The 21,965-nt window shown below is 56.4% G+C and overlaps 1 protein-coding gene across 4 annotated transcripts in view; it reads right to left on the reverse strand.

The window, feature by feature from the left end:
• Positions 1-87: 87 nt before the first annotated feature.
• The window catches only part of SNX29 (sorting nexin 29), a 497,129-nt gene continuing 475,251 nt past the window's right edge, over positions 88-21,965 (reverse strand). For 3 of the 4 annotated variants that reach the window (XM_060648527.3, XM_060648525.3, XM_060648528.3), the window contains one exon: positions 88-3,869. In XM_060648527.3, coding sequence (XP_060504510.2) covers positions 3,740-3,869 — 130 coding nt within the window. In that variant the 3' untranslated portion in view covers positions 88-3,739. Of the gene's footprint in view, positions 4,188-21,965 lie in introns of all 4 variants that reach the window. The other variant, XM_060648526.3, reaches the window with a different exon arrangement.

Genomic DNA, 21,965 nt, shown 5'->3' on the forward strand with positions numbered 1-21,965 from the left:
ATGAACTTTCTGGCACAGAAGTGTTAGATAAAATATACAGTGCTACAATTGTGCAAAATTAGCACAGAAGCCAAACCGAACAGCAAATATTTAATGTTCGCTTTAATGAAACAATGCAAAATACTTGGAAGAATGATCGCTGTGTGAGACCTTGCTCAGGAGCAGATGCCTGCCTGCGGGCAGCCCCTCCAGAGTCCTCCACGCGTGGCAGGCCCCAGTGAAACACTGAGGAAAGCTCAAGACAATTACTGCCTGTGGGGTTGAGAGGGAGCCTGAGGTGTGACCCTTTGGGGACACTTCCGGGCCAGCCTGCTCTTCCTGCGCAGGCGGGGCCCTCGCAGTGTCTTTCTCTGGCGGCTCCGGGCGGAAAAGGAAGCCTGTTCTCTGCGTCAGGTCCACACCCTGGCAAGGCGAGTTGTTCCCGGGGGAGCGGAGCCCCTCACGGGAACGGGCTCTGCCCTGGTACAGAGGGGCCAGAGGCTGAAGCATAAAAGCTTCTGGAAGAGCCTGGTGGGGAGGGTAGCTGCCGGGACCTCAGAGAACAAGGCCTGGCCTCCGTGTGGGGGGCTGGCTGGTGCCCCACGTGAAGGGGAGCGGGTGGAGTGGGGGTGGGGTGCGGTTCAAGGCCTAGAGACCTGGGCCTCAGGCGTGCAAACTGTCCCCTGTGGAGCTGAGAGAAAAAGGGGACACTTAGTGTGACCCGGGTTCTGGGAGCTGGGCAATCAGGGTATTCTCTGAGCAACTGGGCTGGTGGCTCTTCGTTCCTGTTTCCTGACTCTCGGCCCCAAAGTGGATCAATTACCAGGTCGGCCATGCCTGTCGGCTCTCAGCATGGGCCGCTGCTGCTGTATGCAGCCTGCGGTGTGGACAGGTTCGGCAGCCTCTTGTTTTGAAAGGCAGAAGCCACACCTGGCATTCGGTGCCAACTCCGAGTGGTTCTCCGAGAACTCCAAGGGGCCAAGCCACGGAGCAGAGCCCGGCGTGTGCAGTCACACCCTGTCCACAGACCATGGCCCATACCCCTCCCTCTGTTCCCATCTCGTGCCAGGTCTCCTAATACGATGGTTTCCGTCTTTACACCTCAGTCAGGTGATCCCTCTGTACCCAGAAAGCCCTCACATGTGCCTCATTATTGGTGCTAAAGGTAACAGGGGACAGAATGTCCTCTCCCAGGGGAACACTGCTGCCCCTTCCTCAGATGCCACCTTTGGAGGCACCAAAGGATCTTACTGGATCCAGGAGACAGGAACGATTTCTGGTTCTTTCCTTCTGACAGGGCACGGGGCTGAGGGGGGCTTGTGCATCCGATCCCAGCCTGCACCGGGCTGGACCCGGGTCTCTGGTTCCTTCTCCAGGAACCAGAATTCCACTGCTTCTCCATCCATCCATCCCGCCTCACCAGACAGTAGGGCAAGGGGTCCTAAGCAGCTGGATAGACTGAAGCACAGCCGAACATTCTCCGTGACTCCAGAGTTAAGGCTCGGAGGAGCTGCTGTCGTGTGTCACGTGCGTGTCTGAACCGAAATCAGAGGCAGTGGTCTGTGTGCAGGGCCCGTGCTCCATGAATAGTTAAGCTTTCAAAGACAGGGATTCTCTTTTTGTAAATAGAGGCTGAGTGTGTAAGTGTTTATCCAGGCCTGGCATCTATCTGTCTGTACAGTTCGGGGCACTTGGATCCCTGTACAGAGTGTCAAAGCCGGTTCCTGGGATGGGTTTTAGAGAAGGTGAGGTCAGATTTACACGCAGACTGGTTTCAGGTCAGGTCCTCACCAGGCTGGGTGATCGGAACCCTTTGCCCGTGGGTGGGGGTGGCGGCGTGGGGTGCGGGGGGGGGGGGTCAGACACAGGGGGCTCCACTCCGTATCTGATGCAAACAGGGGACAGCGCAGGGGTGGGTTCTGCTCCCAGGCTGGCAGTGTAGGACCGTCTCTCTGTGGGCACCACACACCTGCCTCCAAGTGACCTAGGTGGAGGCAGGCCTGGGGCTGCTTGAGCTTTCAGATGGTCCCTGATTCAGTCCACGAGGACTCCGATGGCACAGCAAGCAAGGGGGGCCGCCTGGCACCGTGGGGGCTGGAGGTGACAGCAAGGCATGTGCAGTGGGCACCTTGGCCAACAACACCCCGTGGTGCCATTCGGGGACTTGGCGTCTCAGGGCCTCTGAACCCCCAGGAGCTCACAGCAGGGCCCCTCTGGCTTCCGACCGCCGCCAACAGGGCGTTCGTTCTGGACCGGGGCCTGGCTCACCTGGCTGAACGTCCCCTCACAAGCGGTTCGGGCCCATCGGCTGCCCTGCAGAGCTGTGCGTCCCCGGTCTCCGCTTCCTTCTGGAGAGCAGGGGGTTGCACGCAGACCTTCCAGAGTTCCCCTCCACCGGGAAAAGGCTCGATGCTTACCGGGTGGCTTGCCAAGTCTCAGGCTGACTCGAGCAACCCCAGAAGGCGGATGTCGTCAGCCTTCCACTGGCCGCTTTTCACAAACACCTCAAGCCCCATCTTCCTCCTGCTCCGTCTCACATCTGATCTAGTATGTCAGCATTTCCCCCCGAAGGCGCAAGTTCCGCGTGACGATATGCACCAGCTGAGCATGACAGTTGTGTGATTCTGGACGTTGACACTGTGAAAGGGCTCTGGTTCTCAGGTGATCGGATGTGGGAGCAGTGGAGCGTGAGCCGGGCAGAGCTGCTCCTTTTCAGCCCCTTCCCCACTCCGCCCCAGCCCACGGGGCCTGCTCTGAGATGGGGGAACCGAAGAATCCAGGCCGGGGGCACCAAGAGCACATGGGGGGTAGAGAGTCCAGCACGAGCGTGTTTTTAGGGAAGGACCACGATCTGTTCAGAGTGGACACGGTCCAAGTTCGCAGGGAGCCACGGTGAGCACCGCAGGGCCCAGGTGCTAGGTGTGCAAGGCCCCGGGGCCACGGCCTCTTCCACGATGGTTCGCAGAACAGAATGTCTCTCATGACCTCGAGGCCTCTTGGCTAGTGAGGTCAAGGCCCTGGATTCTGCCCAGCCTAGGGTCCCTAGGTTGCTGCCGAGGGCTGGCCCAGATGGTGGAGGTGCCACCAAGCCCACGGAGGTGCGCGTGGGCCCGGGGCGGCCTCAGGCTTCCTACGTGGGCCGGTACGTCCAGAAGCCAACCCAGGAAGGCAGGGAAAGTGCTGCAAGCACCCCAGTTCAGCATCGCTAAGGGCTCCTTCACAAGGAGGCCGCGTCGGCCACTGCTGGCCACGGGGGCCACAGCAGGTTGTCTGATGACCACTGGTGGAGAGCGAAAGGGGAAGGGGGAAGACCTCCCGCTCTGAACCCCACGTGTCCAAAGGTTACAGCAGGCAGTGACATTAAAGGAAAAAGGGTAACAGTCCTTCTAATTCCCACGTGGGAAAGAGTCAAGACGAGGTTTCTGACCCAACGGAATCTCAGAGTTGTGCACGTCACCCAGAGGGCTGTGAGCTCGACCTGGCGCCCACCCTCCCGCTGCCCCTGGGCTGCCCAGCGCCGGCCCTGGGAGAGTGTGCGTGTGGCCGTCCAGCGAGGAGCCTCCTTGCCCTCTGAGACTGAGCAGTTTAATTAGGGTCCTGGAGCCGGTGGGGAGGGTGAGCTCCCTGGGGGTCACCGGGTGGACGTGGCTGTCACTCCAAGGAGTAAGGGACCAGCCGCTGCGGCCAGGCCGGACGCAGAGCTGCTGGGGAGAGGCAGCTGGCGCGGCACATAGGGCCCGAGTCTGGGATGCTGCTGAGGTCAGAGGTCGCCGCTCTGGGGCTCCACGTTGCGTGTCTCTCTGGGGTGACCTCGGGACAGCTTGGGGAAGCGGGAAGCCGCTTTGGGTCGGCTGTTCTTGGTCAGTGGTTCTCCGGGAGGAGTAATGTCGCTGTAAGACAGAGCAGGGGAGAATCTGATTAAGTCAGGGCTTCCAAATGCAAACGGCTCCAGGCGGGGCGTCCAACCAGCGGGGTGTGAGGACGGCAGGAGTGGTCTCAGAGGGGACAGTCGCTACCCAGCTCTGGTGAGTGCAACAGGGGAAATGGAAAACCCGGATCATGCGCATTTTCCGTCTTCAAAAGCCCCCGAGCGTTAGGTGTGCGTCCAACTAGCTTTGGGGGGGTTAGCTCTGGCCCCAGTTTGAAGGCTGTGAAAGAACAGGCCGGCCGTGGCTTTCCTCCCCCGTCGTCACTGAAGCGTGCCCTGGCTGGGAGACGAGAGAAAAAGAAAATGCTTTGGAGAACATTGCATTTAACGTCAAGGAGGGTGTAGCAAAAATGGGCGCTTCTGGTGGAACTCATCCTGAGAGAATAACCCGGATTTAGACCAATGTCTAATTATGAGGACGCGCCTCACGGCGTTGTGTCGAAGAGCCAACAAGCCACCAGAGTCCAACTGAGACGATTACTTGGTTTCAAATGGTCTACGTGACAGCAGGACAGCAGGAGCGCTACAGACCGACTGGGGAGGACGGGTCATGAGGACCCAGGACGCAACAGGAAGGGCGTGTGACCTACCAGGCACAGGAAGAACCTGTGGGATGTGTCGCTTTGTCCCTCTGTTCCGTGGTTGAGCACCCATGTGGGTGGGACCCTGTTCGAGCCCCTGCAGCTACAACAGTGGACAAAACCCCCCAGGCCCCAGGGGAGGTGGATGTTACACATAAGATAAGTCACAGAGGTGGCCAGAGCAGCAATGGGCAGGAGGCTGTGGCCCCCAGGAGGGCAGGAGCTGCCCGAGAGGGTGTGCAGGCCCAGGCGGGAGGCTCTCGGCTCCCAGGGACAGGGTGGAGGGCTGTGAGGTGGCCCCGCCTGCAGGCTCTCGCCGGGGGAGGCCACGGTCCGGATGCACTTAAAGTGACCCCTGTCTGCCAGGTGGAGGGGGGACTTGAGGGGTCCAGGCTGCGGCCATGAATGCAGAGGTGGAGAACTCGGTCTTATTTCCTACGGTTCTTGTAACCTGTGACCCCCCTACTTAGTGGCTTTAATGCAAAATGTACCGTCTTATGGTTGTGGAGGCTGTACGTCCAAAATGGTCTTACAGAGCTCAGCAGAGAGCGGCGGCACGGCTGGCTTCTTCCGGAGGCCCCGGCCGAGAGTGCTTCCTCGGCGCTTCCAGTTCTTTCTCCCTGTTCAAAGGACCTTTGCGATCACACGAGGCCCACTTAAGCCATCTGCCTTTTTCCAGACCCTTAACGACATCTGCAGAGTCCCCTGCACCACGTAAGGGGACACAGTCCTAAGTTCTGGGGACTGGGACGTGGAGATTCTTGGGGTCACCCTGTCTGGCAAAGACTGAGAACTGAATAGTGGAATCATTAAGAGTTGGTACATGAACAGCAGTGGTCTCTGAAGGGTGAGCTTAAGCTGCTCAAAAATGAGAAGAAAAAACTTCTACAGTATACATCTTACTGGCGCAAAATACTTGCAAAAAAACAGGTTGAGATGAAACTCAGGTCATGAGCGTCCCTGTGCCAGCATCTTTTCACATGTGTGACCTGGGTCCGCCCAGACTCTGCAAGGGAAGACCGCCCATCCACCGAGGAGCACAAAGGCTCGGCAGGACCGAGGCCACCCAGGTGTAGGTGGCAGACCCGGTCAGCCAGGCCCCATCTAGATGGCTTAGGGGATGGCTCACGTTCAAAAAGAATCTGCCTCTGCCCCCGGGGGTCCCGGTGAGTTCTGCGCAGTCTCCCAATTCCTTCCTGCCACTCGGCACTGGTCTTGCTTACAATGATATGATTGTCATGCCTGTTGAGGGACATAGCCGTTGTGCTCAGTGAGAAGTCCCTTGTTGAGGACAACATCTCCAGGACAAAATGAAAACTTCCTTTGAGTGTCTCCCTTCTCCCTCAGGAGTTGGGTGGGGGGTGGGGGGGGGTGATGCTCTGCTCTGTATGCAGAGGGAGAGGACCCTTGTTCACACCTTGAACAAGGGTGAGCTGTGACTCCTCATTCCTGTGGCCTGGCCAGCTGCTTAGCCGCACGACCCTCCTTCAGAAGGACATATGGCCATAGGCCCAAGGGCAGCCTGTCCTTCTCTCTCAGTATTACCTGAGTTACCAAAAGGTCTCTTTATCCCGGAAGGCCCCTTACATGATGGGTAGAAGATGATGGAAGGAATCGTGGCACTGTTCAGGAGGACTTGGATATAAATGTCATTTGAAACTACCCCCACCCCCCCGCCCGTTCAGGATCCAGGGTCCAAGTAGCTGCCCCTCGCTCTGTGGCCACGGTTATTGGGCACGACATGTGAGGGAGTCCTACCAGAGCCTGTTGGCCCCGAGGTAAGTGGCTCTTGGGAGGGAGAGTTGCAAGTCAGTAGGAACATCATTCTGTCGACAAATGGCATCCGCTGTGTGGGGACACAGCCTTTGGCATTAGGGCCCGGGCTGGGAGTCAGGTCCCAGTCCTGCCGCCCACGGGCAGGGTGCCTTGCTGTCTGAGCCTTGTTCCCCTACCTGTCACAGGGGGATGAGCATGTGGCCGTCAGGATGCTGTGCCCAGGAATGGGAGTCGGCCACATGGAAAGCCACAGGCTGGCTGCACTTCTTCAGGCAAGTGCCTTGTTCTCGAACCTTAGCTCCCAGGATACACTAAAGGTGGAGCTATTTTGAGAGTTCCAGGGACAGTTAGCCACTCTGACCACGTGAGTTATGTTGCCAGATACTGTGTTAGGCAGAAAGGGGCCCCCCAGCCCCACGTGGGACAGGCAGGGCGGACCCCAGAGAAGTTGCCCCAGCAGGGGTAAACACAGGGTGTTCTGAGCAGGGCACCAGCCTGGGTCATCGCAGTGGGTAGAGGAGGAAGAGCTGAAAAGGATGAGAAGAGAGTTGTGTGGTTCATGGTGCAAAGGGCCCTGGGCCAGGAGGGGAGGGGTGGGAGCCTGCCAGACACGGCCAGCTGCTTCTCCTCAGGAGGCAGGATTTTCCACGGGGCTGCAGTGAGGTATCACTGGGATGATGCGTGTGGCCTCTCAGAATTGCCGCTGGGGCTGAGAGCCTGACCATGAATGTAGGTGGGACAGGGGCCAGACTGGGGCCAGGGACAGCTCCATCCTCAAGGCCACGGCAAGCAGTGACCATGAGCTTGGCTGCACTGCTGGTTGCGATGGGCAGAAGCTTTTGCAGTGACTTCCGTAAACCCAGGGCCATGGAGGCCACTGGAGGAGGGTGGCTGGCCTCATACTGAGTGTGTGACCTCCGGAGAAAGTCCAGGGGGAGCAGGAAGCCGTAGTAATGGCTGGGGAGATGGAGAAGCAGTTGGATAAGAGCTGGCAGCCTCTAAGGCCACGGTTTTTGTAGGTCAAAAACTGTCCCAAATAGTTTCCTATACCCGTTGGCCATTTGCACACTGTCTCTGGAGAAACGTCCACTTTAGTGCCAAGATGGTCCTGTCACTGGGGAAACGCAAATGAAAACCACAATAAGGTCTCGCCTCACACCTGTCAGAATGGCAATTCTCACAAGACACGGAGTTTCGCTGGGCAAGTGTGGGCCCGGAAGCCTTGCACACTGTCGGTGGGAGTGTCAAACACTACAGCTGCTACGGGAGACGGCATGGAGCTTCCTCGAACGATTATAGAGGGAAGCACCGCAAAGTCCAGCCATCCCTCGGGGTGTGTACCCGAAGGAACTGAAATCGGGATGCTGAAAAGGTATCTGCACCCCCGAGCTTGCGGCAGCCTTACGCACAACAGCCAAGACCTGCAAACGAGCTAAGTGCCCGCGGGTGATGAATGGATGAAGAAAACGTGTACATGTATGACGGGATGTCACTCAGCCTTAAAGGAAATTATGACCCATGCGACCCCACGGATGGACCCGGAGGACATTATGCTAAGTGAGGGGAGTTTGCAGAGGGTAAACTCCACGGGATTCCACTTACAGGTGGTGTGGAAAATGGTCACAGTCCTGGAATCAAGAGTGGAACAGCAGTTTCCTGAGTGCGGAGTTAGGAAGCAAACCCGGATCCTTTCTAGAGCCCTTAGCTGCAACACTGTCCCTGTGAACCCCCGAGAACGTACTGTACTCTTAAAACGGAGCAGGGTAGATCACATGTTCTTACCAGCGTACAATTATTTTTACGTCGAACACTGGCAATTGAATAGTATGGCAAGACCGGAGACGGTGGGTCTGTTTCACCCGGGAGGAGCAGGGGGTGCGGTGCCTGGAGCACAGCTGAGCCCCTCTGAGAGGGAAGGAGAGCTGCCCACTCCCTGGGTCCTTTCCCTCGAGAGTGCTGGGGCCAAGGTTGTTGCACAGGCCAGTCCAGGGAGGCGGGAAGCCTCACACTGATGGAGACGCCCTGAAATAAGGCAGATTATTGCTGGTGCTGCTGTTGTTTTTACTTTATTTATTGATTTTGAGAGGGAGACAGAGCACATGAGCTGGGGGAGGAGCAGAGAGAGTGGAGCCTGATGCAGGCTGGAACCTATGAACCATGAGATCTTGGCCTGAGCAGAAGTCAACAGCCAGATGCATAACCGACTGAGCCACCCAGGTGCCCCCAGGTAATCTTTTTAGATCTACTTCAGCACGAAGGGGCGTCTCTCCTCTGTTCTGTGTCTCCTGGGAGACCATGACCTTGTCCCCTTGCCCGGGTAGAAAAAGCAGGGGACCTGGGGACAGAAATCTTGCACTGTATCATTTACCAGCTGGACTACCTAGACAGGTCACTGATGCACCCTGGGATTCCGAGTCCCCTCCATAAGCTGGATCATAGTAAAAACTGCCATTCAGACAAGTGAATTACAAAAGGAGCCAAAATCTGAAAAGACATTTCTCCAAGGACAATATCCAAATAACCCAGAAGCACGCGAAAAGATGCTCAACGACATCAGCTTTCGGAACGCGCACATCCAAACCGTAATGAAGTATCACTCTGCAGCCCCAAGGTGGCTGCAACAAATGTTGGGGAGGATGTGGAGAAAGCAGAACCCCACTACCCATCAGCGCGAATGCTAAGTGTGGTGGCTGCTTTGGAAGACGGTCCAGCAGTTCAAGTGACTACAGTGACCGCAGGACCTGGCAGCTCTCGACGCTTGCCGAAGAGAAATGAAAACACGTCCGACGCAGAAAGCTGGACGTTGAGCGTTAGTCAGAATGGCCAAAAAGCGTCAACAACCCAAACATCAGCAGAATGGAGGACGTGGCCTAGCCGTACAAGGCAGTGTTGTCACTCAGCTGCAGCAGTAATGAAACTCTGCTCTGAGTGACAAGTGGCAGAGAACTCCGCTCCAGAACACCGCTGCGGCCACGGGTTCGGAGAGCGGTAAATGCAAGGAAAGGACTCTGACCTTCCTTTTCCTTACAAGCAGAAAATAAAACTCCCCCGTGAATGACGTCCCCTCTCTACTAGCAAGTAAAGTCACAGTGTGATCAAGGAAGAGAAGCTGAGGCCCGGAGTGTTCTGTACAAAAAGATCTTGTTAAAATTCTTCTCTTCCTTTTGCATCCCCACAGGACCCAGTTCACTCTTATACCTAACAGGAGAGCACGTGGGTCTTGCCAGTGTGGGGTCTTTACTTCCTTATGCCCCCGTGTCACGGAACACCTAGGAATCCGTGTTTCCCCCCGCGCAGGGGGCACGTGCTAACTGACCTCTCAGGCCCAACAAAACCCCTCGGGGGGAGAGGGGAACGGGGCCGCCTCCATGCGGGACGCAGCAGGGCCAAACCTTGCAAACGCTTGCTGTGATGGATGCCGGCCTCCAAAGTCCGTGTACTCGGTGACTCCATTCGTCCAGATAGCGCGATCTGGAGAAACAGGAAGCATGTGGCTGCCAGGAGCCGGGGAGATACGGGGTGCCTTCAGGATGTGATAAAAATGTAATTTGTGCATGCTTGAAATGCCTGAATTGCATGGAACATGAACTACATCTCAAGGCTGTTTTACAAAATGGCACAAAAGAGTTCAAGGAAGGATGCTGCAGGACCCTCTCTGGCAGGTCTGTGTGACAGAGCACGGCACCATTCTGGGTGCTTGATAAAAGTCCCCTCCTGCCACCTCCAGCAGGGCTCATCTCGCCTCGGACAAGACGGCTCCCAGGTCCAAGTGGAGTCCCGTCCTTCTGGTCCTGGTGGAGCCATCCTGGGGTCCACGCGGGGATGGAGTGTTCCAACCAGTGGGTGGGAGACCAGGGAGAACATGGTGGAGAAGCTTCCTGCCCCCGGCCCGCAAAACGTGGACTTCCCGGGCCGTAGGGATGCACTGTCATGGAGACGGGGAGCTCTGTGGGGACATCACGTCCCGGTGACGGACACTGTGTACCTGGCGCTCAGCCGGAGCCTGGCCCAGGCCCTCAGCTGGAAGGGAGTACTGCTGGTCACCCAGGACACAGCCCAGATGTCCCCCACGTACGTACTCCTTGACCTGTAGGGTCTTCTGGACCTGACGTGTCCGCTTGGCAAACCTTTCAGAAACTCCCTCTTCTGCTCCCGCTGGCTACTGTCGCGGCACCAAAGGAATCCACGTCTGCGTGAGTAGCACCTGCCGGGAGCCCTAGGATTGCCCGTTCTTTTTAATAAGCCACTGGGGTGCTCCATCGTGGCGTCCTAGGCCCCAGCACATGGGTGCCATGGATCCGATGGTCTCAGCCGCTCATCGGTGAAAAATGGCCACTGAGAGAGATTTGCTTTTCATTTCGCTTATAAACCAAGTGTAGAGACCCGGTCAATATTCCATTTGCTGGGAGCTGCCTTCCATAGCTGGGGGGTGGCTTCGCGTGGCTGCTGCCCGCTGCCACGCTGGACCCTGGAGCACTTGTGGCACCGAGCTGTTTGCTGCTGAAGCTGTGGCCGTTTATTCCATCTGGAGCATTTTTAATTTCACTTACTGTATTATCTGTGTCTGGGTCTTTTTTTATCTCATTACGACTCTGACGGATATCCTCCAGTTTTTTCAAGTCTAATGAGCATCGTTATGACCATGAAATTCTCTACCGACATATGACTTGTATCCATCTCATCTGCGACTGTGTGCTGTGCTTTCCTCTGGGACGTAGTCTTCTGTCTCCTCCGGTCCAACTCTGTGTCCCGTGTGTTGGAATGTCAGCTACATCTCGTGCTCTCGGAAGTAATGGTCTTAGGAATAAGGGGTGCTGTAGGCCTTGCAGTGCAGGGTCCCCTGGCCCCCAGAACCCGGTGCGCCGAGGGGTGTTTCCTCAGCGAGCTGCATGCACCCGGTGTTGTCCGGGCTGCTGCCTCCTTCAGTCCAGTCACCTGCAGAGGCTCTCCTGGCCTGCTGGGGGCGCTGTTCGGTCCCAGGGCATGGCGTGCACTGTCAACGAAGTCTGCTTGCAGCCTCCACAGGGCCTGCCCCCACTGCTACCCGGGTGAGGCCCCGCAGAGCGCGGTGTGGCAGACGTGGTGTTGGCAAGGTGTGTACCTGTCTTCTGGGGGAGGGGACCCGCAGCATGGGGACCGGAGGCAGGTGACCGGAAAGGGCCCATCTGCTGAAGCGCAGGGGGGTGAGGCTCGGCGTAAGCAAGTTGGGTGGTGGATGCTGGCTGCGCACTGGTCCCAGAAGATGGTCCCGTGTGGGGGTGGAGGACAGAGATGGCACCCGCCAGCTCCTTTGTTCCTGGCGAATCCTCCCTGGGACCTGCTTTGAGGTGAGTACATAACTGCCCCCGCCCCCGGCAGGCCCCAGACGTTATTCAAACTGCTGCTTCTATGCCCTGTTTCCGTGGGCTGTTTGTCCAGTTCTCTCTTTAGGGGTGGAGACTCCGTTTCCTGTCTCCCAGAAGCTGGTGATTTAAAAATTATGGGCTTTAAATCCCTCTGGTTTTAAAACCCCCCAGAATTCGGCACATACCACTTTCAAAGCCATAGGTTACGGGAATGCGTCTTCCTCCTTCAGGCTCCCTGGTGTGACTGTCCATTTCTTGCCCTCCTCTGCAGCCACTGCCCCCTCCTGACCGTGGACGGCGAGGGCCTGTTTCGTTCCCCACCACGTCTCTGCCCTTTGCTGTCCTCTTTAATGCATCGTCTTCTCTGCCGGTACCCGCAGAGTCTGTGGGGTATTTATGCTGATGTGCCATCCAGTTGTACCCATGGGACAAGGTAAGCTTAGGGTCTTCTAACTCCACCACCTTCCCAGCGTCTCCTCCAACACCTCCCTCAAGCTGGGGTTCTCCACCCTGGGTACCCTTAAGAATCACCAGTGGGACACAGAAATAAGAAGTCCTATGGCACCGTGCAGGGCTTGACCTCTGTCTTACTAGACCCCTTCCGGGTGGATCCAGTGCGTGCACCACGGCTGAGAGCCACAGATTGAAAGTAACAAGTCACTTGGGGGTGATTCTGCAAACCGGAAGAGTGGCTAAAAGGAGAACTGTTCCATTTATCCTTGAGGTCAAGGGCAGGTATTGTGGTGGGTTGGCAAACTGGTTGAACATCTGATTGTATCTGGACCTTCTGGAGAAAGAGTTTTAAGCTCTCCTTGGAAGAGGGCAGATCTGAGCACGGTCCATGAAGTTTGGTGGGTATGAGATCCGCATGGCTGGTGAAGATTTTCTGGTGTTTTCCTGGCCGATGTGTGCCCTGTCTCACCATTCAAGACCAGATCAGGACTCATCCAAGGAACGAGACGACCATCAGAAGACAAAAAGGCTCTGTTCCCCTCACCAAAATGGCACTTTGCTTACAGGGATGCCTCGCGCAGCTCAAGAGGAAGACAGGCTTAGATCGTTCTCTATGGTGCCCCCAAGCCTTTCCACCTCGAGGGTTCAACTGAAAGTTTATGTGCATTTCAATATAACCAGCCATTCCAAGTTTCTCTTACAGCTTTCTCTCAAGTAGGTCTTATGAAAATGCCATTCAAATAAGAAGCATCCCACGTATAAAGAGACAGTGACTCCATCTTCCTGAAAAAGGTAAATAAGGCAAAAGATACTCCCTTCTCCGTCTTCCTTATCTCCACTCTTCAGCTTCAGTATACTTTGGGACTAAATTATTTTCTTGAGTAAGAAACACAAAAAGTGGTGCAAAATAAAAAAGCGTGCAGAGATAAACGTAGGAAATGAGTCTTCCCACCCCCATCCTCCAGGCCACCGCAGTTATTTTTCACTGTATCTTTCTACAACGATCCATTACGTATAGAGCATGTACATAAAGACAGGTGAGGGTGTGTGCGCATATATACTGTTTGCTATTTTTAAAAGTGGAAACGTATGCACTGTGCTCCTGCTTTTTCCTCTGAAAGATGTACCGTGGCGAGTTTTCCATCCCACCCCAGGCAGGTCAGCCTCAAGAGTCTAGGGATCAGCAAACTTCTGAGTGAAGTCAACATTTCAGGCTCTGTGGGCCACTCCCGTGACAACTACTCAGCCCTAGGAGCGTAAAGACACCACAGACAGTCCGTGACTGAATGTGTGTGGCTGTGTTCCAGCACAATTGACAGAAACAGGCAGTGGGTAGGATCGGGCCTGTGGACCACGCTCTACAGCCAGGGAGCAGCTGTATCCGTCCGTGGCTGCACGACACCAAGAGGGCATGGCCTGCTGGCCCCAAGCACGAGGACCAGCAATGGGCTCTCTCCTTTATGCGTATGTGACTGCCGACAAACTCATCTATCACCCAACACGTCCCACGCTAAACGCTGGAACGGACTTTGCCTGGTGACTCTCCTGTCCCCCCTGAGCATCACCCAGGACACCAACATGCCAGCCCCCGGGATCACCTCAGGCTGATGCAAGCAGCTAGTTTTTCTTTTTAGAGATGGTTGTGGAGGTGGAGAGCTATGAAGATGCAGGAGGCAGGGGGTAGCGGACACACTGGCCTTAGGGCTGGGCTCCTGGTACAAGGAACTAAACCCTGCTCCAACCCCTTCCCAGCTGTGTGGGACTCAGAAGACACTAATGCTCAGTAGCTTCGGGGGGCCTGGCACCCAGACACTCCAATGGCACAGATGATGACAAAAATTGTTAAGGTCAAGGTCCTACCCCAGGATTTTCCTATGTCCCCAAGAAACCATCATTTAACATAAAGCCCAATGCTATGATTAATACCCAGCTATAGGTGTGGCCATAAGTCCCAAGATATTACATGATCTGTCCGTGCTCGCCCCTCTGGGCCCTCCTCTCCTTGTCCTGGCTGCTCCTTGTTGAAATGCCTGCCCAGATGCCCTTACAGGGCCCACTTCTCCCTTGTGAGAAGTCGGCCCTGACCCCTCGCCGGCAGGTAGAATTACCTGTTCAAGTTTCTGCCCCCAAGCAAACCAAGGCCCCAGGAGAGCAGGGCTTCCCTGGTCCTGCTGGCTGTGCCCAAGCACCTGCTTGCCCACACTGCTGCTCCAGTGAGACCCGGCAACTTCCGGAAGCACACACGGCCAGAGACGAGGAAGAGCCGGACAGACCCAGGCCCACCCTGAGTCCCCCAGGGCTGAGCCGAGAGCGAGGCTCATACAGGGCGGTGGAGTCCAGGAACGCCACCTCTCCCAGCAGCGCCCCTTGGCGCTGGGACCAGACGGGCGCTGGGCCCCGCCCACTGTCCTGGCAAGGTCATGGGGCTGGGTGGGTGGGGGCTTCAGTTCAAGCCACCTTGGAGAACTTCTGGTGGGCACCAGACAGAAGTAACTCCCAGAGGGCTCACCCTCAGGGCACACAGCTCGGAGGGGAGGGAAACTGCAACCAACCGTCTGTACATGCCCACCAGAGCCAGACGGCAATGGCACAGTCACTGCGGCATGAGGAGGTGCCAGGGCTGGGCGAGGGCCAGCCGGGCACGGGGCCGTGGGTCTCGGAGCACTCGCTGAAGGGAAGCAAACTTCTGAGCCTGCCGTGTGGCTGGCCACATGCCAGGCCTTAGGTCTTGTTTAACTGAGGAAGCAGACTGCCAAGGGCAGGCATCTCCGCTCAGAGACGGAGGGACCCGGGCCAAGTTCCCCAGCCCCTTGTGCCCCCCTCCGTTAGGTGACGGGAGGGGCAAGTGAGTTAACACACCTGAGGTGCTGAGAGCAGGCTCCCCCCCCACAGAGGTGTAAGTGAGATGTTCCCGCTCCCACCTTTAATAAGTCCATTTCTAGAGGAGGGCCCTGAGGCTCAGAGAGGACCCGCAGTGAGGGGCGGCCCATCTGGGCACAGCGCCCGCACTCCCCGCACAGTCTCCCCTCTCCCCTCTCCCGGCCGTTATTCCGGACGCACCGAGTCCACGCAGCCGGCCCCACGCGGCTCGAGGAAGAGGAGCCGCCAGCCTGGGTTCAAATCCCGAGGGACCGTGTGGGAGGGACTCCCGCACCCTGAGTGTCAGGCCCCTCGCTTCTTCAATGGGGCTTAAAAAGCAGAGCGCCCCGCGTGAGTGACTGTCCAGAAGGACTGAGAGCAAGGAGAGCAGCGGGCCTGGCCCTCGGCCGGCAGCACACCAGCCGTGTTTCGCCGGAAAGTAGCCGGGCAAGGTGCGTTCTGCCCCGGAGCCCGAGAATAGGGGACTTTCCAGGTCAGGCAGAGAAGGAGGTCTCTGTGCCACCCTCCTACGTGTAGAGCGGGCGGAACATGCCACAGCCTCACTGCCGCTTTTAGCCCTGGCAAGACAGGGCAGCCCTCGCTGCCTTCTGGGGGGATGGGGGTGTGAAGAGGGGAGGCGGCAGGGGCCAAGAAGGCCCGGACGCTGGGGTCAGGGGTCAGGCCTGGAACCTCAGGCAAGTCCCTACCCCCACGGATCCATGACTTGCTCCCCTGGGAGCCGGCAACGAAGGTAGCTACCTTCTGGGGCTGCGGCCTGACCAGAAAGGGCCAGGGCAGCGTCTCCCACGGGTCCACAGACGGGGGGTGGGGACAGGCAGGAGGCCCTGGATCACAGACAGCTCTGATGACCACGGTCACTGCTCTGATTATTTTGTAACGGCCACGCATCCATTCCGTCTTCAGCCCCACCCCTGCTCACACAGCCGTGGCTGCCCGGAGCCTGGGCCCGGAGAGTGGGGCTCCCGTCCCCTCGGGCTCACCAGACCGGGGCGCTGCTGGCGGCGGGAGGAAGGGGCGGCCGCACGTGGCAAGAGTCCCGCACCGTTGGACCTGGGGTGGGGGAGGCTGCCTCCCCCGAGGTGAACCAAGTGAGGGACTGAGGCGCAGGGTGAGGACACGGGGAGGTCTCCCCCCCCCCCCCCCCCCGCTAAGGTCCAGCCCTCCCTTTGCTCCCTGGGCCATTTTCCTGCCGTCTGGACTCGGCCCAGCCTGGGGTCGTCCTCTGGCATCGGATGGCCTTTGGGGGCGCCGTCCCATGGGCAAGCCCTGGGGAGGCCCGGTAGAGGACGGGACCTTTAAGGTCTCAGAGGCCCCAGCAGAGCCCCGTGTGGTGGTGACACCGCCTAGTCTGATGGATCCCGATGCTGCGCTTTGAAAAGCAAAGGAGCCATTCTGAGAACGGTGGGCGGGCCCTGGGCCGGGGCAGACCAAGCTCCTCACGGAGGTGACGGAAGACGAGGCGCGCAGCGGTGCAGAAAGAGCTCCAGCCACAAGTCAGACACTGTGTGCGGCACCGGCGGGAGGCCACTGGCTATCCCAGGGGTCCGAGATGGCACCTGTGAATGGGTCCTGGGCAGGGAGGACCAAGGAACTGGAAAGGAAGGTCGCCAGAGTCCCCCTTGAGAAGGGTGTCAGCATCCTGTGACAGAAGAGGCTCGCGGAGGGCGAGGACCTGCCCGGGACGCCCAAAACTGGAAAGGGCTGCCTGAGTCTCAGATGCAATTCCCTTCCACACGTCGCTGCCTCCTGGACACAGTGCAGGGGATGCTCCCATCAAGGGTGCCGAGATGCGGTTCCGTGGGCCCTCCTGCCTGGTGCACCTTCCCCTGGGGCTTCTGGGTGGGGATTGGTCTTGTAACTCCCTGGCTCTTCCTCCTCCATCCTCTCTGCTGCTCCCTCTCAGGGCCCGACTTCTACAAGGCGGGCGGGCGGGGGTCAGTCCCCGTCTCTTTCCTCAGCCACTTTGCCCAGGCTCCTAGCATGACGTGCCACCAACACGCGGTGACCCCTGTAAGTCGGTTCCCAGCCCAGACCTCCATCCTGAAGGTCGGGCTCTTACACTGAGGGCCCTTCACCATTTCCCCTGGGATATCTGACCAGCATCTCAGGCGTAACGTGTCCTAAGCCACCTCCTTGACTCCCCCATGGCCATCCCCACTTTATAAATGGGAACTGTCTCCTTCGTGTCCCCTACACCAGCAACCGTAGCACCGTCCTGATTCCTCTCTCTTCATGCCCCTATCGACCCAGTGGCAAATCCCGTCCTCCCTACTTCCAGAGCACCTCCTGAATCAGTGCTGTCTGCCCGCACCAGCCAGGGCCCAGCCACCCTCTCCTGACGCCCGAGTGGCCACATGATCCTCTACCTGGCCTCTCTGCTCCCTTCCGGATCCCACATCCTCATTCACAACAGAGCTCTTCCCTGTGGTGGCTCCCATTTCACTCCACGTGGCAGCCAGCGTCTTCCCCGGACTCCGTGGCCCTATGTGATTAGGCCTCCTCCTTGCCTCCCTGACTGCCCCGCCTCTTCCCCCTTGTTCACTCTGCTCCTGATCCTGGCTGCCGCTGTGGCCAAGAAAGCTCTGCCTCAGGGCCTTGGCACATGCTGTTTCCTCCGCCTGACACATCCTTCAGGTCTCCACACAGTGTCAAACTCTCCTGGTGGCCTGCCCCGGCCCTACGCAACACCTCCCCACCAGGCCCCTTCCCCACGCACCCCCCATCGGATGTCTTTGGCCATTTTATTTTTCTCCGTAGCAATTACCATCTGACATATCCCCCTTCTTCATTTAACGTGTCTCTCCTCCACTAGAATGTGCATGAGGGCAGGGACGTTCATTCACTGCTGAGTAAATACTAGTATCTGAAATGGTCCCAAGCAGGCACACGGCACTATTTGCTGAGGGACGGGTGGACGGACGGAGGACTCCTGCTCTGGTCCACACCTGCTCACGTGCTTCTAGGGCTGCAGGCTGCTCTCCAGCCCCAGCCCCGGGTGCAGCGGCTGTGCCCGTCCCTGGAGCCCTGGCAGACCCGGGGGGAGAACTGCCTTAGCCCAGTCTTACCTTTTAGAGTTTGGACTAATTTTAATGTCTCTATATTTTACATATTTTAAGGCAATCCTAATCATTTATATTTAAAACTCCTGTTAACAAATGTACATGCACAGAAATGGGTGCTTAAATGCCTCGTTTCTCATTGAGTTTTCTTGGTTTTCCAGTCAAAACGACCGCTTTAATGGCAGGGGTTCTACGTGTAGTAAGACGTAAAGATTCCCCCCTTAGTTCTGTTTACAGTGACCCATCTGTATTTCTAGGCTGCTCGCATTATGCTGCTTGGGTTGAACCAAGGCTGGAAAGGGGGGCTTCGTTTCTCCTCCACGGAGCTCCACACCAACTCCGGGCCGGGTGGCTCTGTGTTCCCTGCGTCAAACCCCACGGCCACGTTGTGAGGTCTGGGTGATTAGCTCCTTTCTGTGGATGAAGAAATGGGAGGCACAGAGGGAACACTGCCCAGGGTCATGGAGCTGAGAGACTGGGAAGTTGCCCCACTTTCCACTGTGCACGTGCAGACCGGAGGCCAAAACGACAAACTCCGGTCCCCACCAAAGCATAGTTCTCGCCCTATTGTCAAATTCCCCCAAATACCTGGGCTGCTCAGGCTCCCCAAGGACTTGCCACTTCCTGATGTTTCTTTCCTCAGAAGCAACTTGCAACCTAAGGTGGTCACAGACCTCCAACCTCTGCCTCCTGGCAACGAGCCAGACCCGAGACAGCCCGTGTCCTGCTGAGGCTGGAGGAGGCAGCCAGGGGACTGGGAGATGACCCGGCCTGGCACCTGCAGAGCTTTGGTGGCTCAGCTGGACAGAGTGGGGGGCCTGTGTCTGATGAGGAAACCGGCCCAGGAGCCCCTATGCCCCGAAGGAGGAAGGGGGCTTACCTGCCCTGGCTAAGGGGCTCGGGGCCGCTCCCTGTATGCCGGCTGTGCCAGGGGGCTGCCCCCAGTGGCGTCACAGCAGGAGGCAGGCAGACCCCTCGCCCAACTGCTCCTCCTGCCCCTCCCCGAGCCTCCAGGCTGACCCACAACTCCCTGCGGCCAAAGACAGCTGGTTTGGTCTTAGAGCCTGGCGTGGTGCCTGGGGCCTGATGGGGGAGAGGAGTCGCGGTGAGGAGTTTTAAACGAAGGAATGAATCTCCAAGTAGAGGGACCGCAGGTCTCATTTTCACCCTGGCACCCCCGGCACGGCTGTACTGATGTAACACAAAAAAGACTTTACATCAAAAAAGGTACAAGAGACGAGGAAGGCCGTTATAGGTTAAGAAATGGTTCAATATAGCAAAGAGACGGAACAGTTATAAACATTTACCCATCAATAACGGTCCACCAAAATATGCTAAAATGGACAGAAGTCAAAGGAGGAACCGTTCTACAATTATAGGTGAAGACTTCCATATCCACTGTTAATCATGCACAGAATCACCAGACAGAAGTAGAGGCCAGAACAGCCAACTGACAGATGCACACAGGACCCCACCCAGCAACGGCCGATTCTTAAGTGCACGAGGGATGTTTTCCAGCGTAGACCGTACGTTAGTCCACAGAACAGATCTCAAGCGATTTAAGAATTATCTTCTCCGACTGCAACAGGATGAAGTCAGGAATCATGAACAGAAGGAAAACTGGAAAATTCACCTATTTGTGGAAATTCAAACGCTCTTAAACAACCTGATGGATCAAAGAAGAAATCCCAAGGGACATCAGAAACTGTTTCCAGCTGAATGGAAATGAAAACACACCATACCAAAACCTCTGGGATCCAGTGCTGAGGCGGAAGTTTACAGCTATGAACACTTGCCTTAAAAAAAACATCTAAAATCGACAACATAACTTTACACCTTCAGGAAGCAGAAAAAGAACAAACTGAACCCACAGTTCGCAGGAGGAAGAAAATGATAAAGGTGAGAGCAGAGACAGACAAAATAGGGAACAGAAAAGAAGGAGAGAAAATTAATGAAACTAAAAAAGTTGGTTCTTTGAGAAGATCCACAAAATTGACAAACCTTTAGCAAGATGGACCAAAGGGGGGGAAGGCTCAAATGACCAAAACCCGAAATGAAAATGGGGACATGATCACTGATGCTACAGAAACAAAAATGACCATGAGAACGCTGCGAATGACTGTGTGCCATACGTTGAATAACCGAGATGAAACGGACCAATTCTTAGAAACACAAAGCTTACCAAGACTGAATCCAAAAAATAGAAAATCCAAAGAGACCTGTCCTGATAAGAAGATGGGATCAGTGATCCAGAGTCTGACAAAGGCCAGGCCTACAGCTAATGGCTTCACTGGGGAATTCTGCCAAACATTTAAAGGACTAATGACAACCCTTCTCAAACTTTCCCCAAACATCAAAGAGGAGGGAGCACTTCCTAACTCCTTCTAAGAGGCCAGCATTGCCCTGGTAACGAGCTGAAGACACTACAAGAAAACTGAAGACCAGTATCCCTGATGAACACTGATGCCAGATTCTTCAGCAAAATACTGCCAACCTAAATTCAGGAGCATATTAAAAGGATTCTACACCATGATCAAGTAGGATTTATTCCTGGATTGCAAGGATAGTTCAACAGACAAAAATCACTCAGTGTAATATACCACATTCCCAGAATGAAGGGGGGGAAGCGATCATCTCAACAGATGCAGAAAAAGGGTTAGACAGAATGCGACACGTCTGCAGCAAAAACACCCTTGATTTCCAAAACACAACCTGGTGCCTGGCCATGAGGTAACCCTCTTAGCAGCCCCGAGAGGGAGGATGTACAGTTGTGCCCACGTTATGGAGCAGGTAACTGAGACCCAGTAAGGTCCGGTGACCTCCCCCTGCGCTCAGGCCTGTTGAGCAACAGGACTTAGACCATGCGCAGGAAGCCATGCCCGTGCCGTGGGCGGTAATTATCACGGAAGCAGCAACGGAGACGGCAGGAGTGTGCACCACGTTCATGATGGGCCAGGCACTGGCCCGGGGTCAGGCCTCGCTTCAGCACAACCAGGCGTGGGCTACTGATAACTGCATTTTACAGACAAGGGATCTGAGGCCAGAAGAGGTGAAGGAACTCGTTCTAGGGCCGGAGTCCCCCGGCCCTTGGTCACTGTCCTACACTGTCTGCCAAGGTGAGGACCAACCTCCCTCTTTAACGTACGCATCTGAATTATAAAGCCGTCCTTCCTTGCGCAGATCACCCTGGAGGACGTTGCTGCCGACTGTTCAGTGCAGAAGTTGGCAAGCTTTTTCTCTACAGGGCCAGATAGTGAGGAGTTTAGGCTGCAAAAGTCATACAGGCTCTGCTACTCAACTCTGCCATTGCCATGTCGCAGCGGCCATGGACGGTATATAGTGGATGGCTGTGGCTGTGTTCCCATTAACCTTTTTCAAAATAAGTAGCAAGCCAGATCTGGCCCCCAGGCTGTAATCTGGGGACCCGTGGTTTAAATTTTTTTTTTTTTAACATTTATTTATTTTTTGAGACACAGAGAGAGTCGGAGCGTGAGTGGGGCAGGGGCAGAGAGAGAGGGAGACACAGGATCGGAAGCAGGCTCCAGGCTCCGAGCTGTCAGCACAGAGCCCGACGCGGGGCTCGAACTCATGAACTGTGAGGTCATGACCTGAGCTGAAGTCAGACGCTTAACCGAATGAGCCACCCAGGTGCCCCATGCGGACCCGTGGTTTAAACAATAATGCGGCCAGTTTTGAACCATCCAATCTCCTTTACTGAGGCTACGAGCTGGGTGAGGGCCAGTCTGGGCTCAGAGAACAGAAGAAAACAGCTTGGTCTTTGCTTTCTTTATGTAAGGATTCTAGAGGAAGGGGGCTCCTCAGTCTGTTGGAAACTAGTTTCTCCAAAAACCCCCTGCTGGCCAAGGCCCTCATCACCTCCAACTAGGAGCTGAGCGCTGCTCTCTCAAAACACGCCGCCTACAGGAGGGCACGGGCTTGCTCAAGGTCGCCGATCAGTCCCTGA

The sequence above is a fragment of the Panthera onca genome, chromosome E3, assembly GCF_046562875.1.
Source record: "Panthera onca isolate mPanOnc1 chromosome E3, mPanOnc1 haplotype 2, whole genome shotgun sequence".
NCBI classification, from domain to species: Eukaryota; Metazoa; Chordata; class Mammalia; order Carnivora; family Felidae; genus Panthera; species Panthera onca.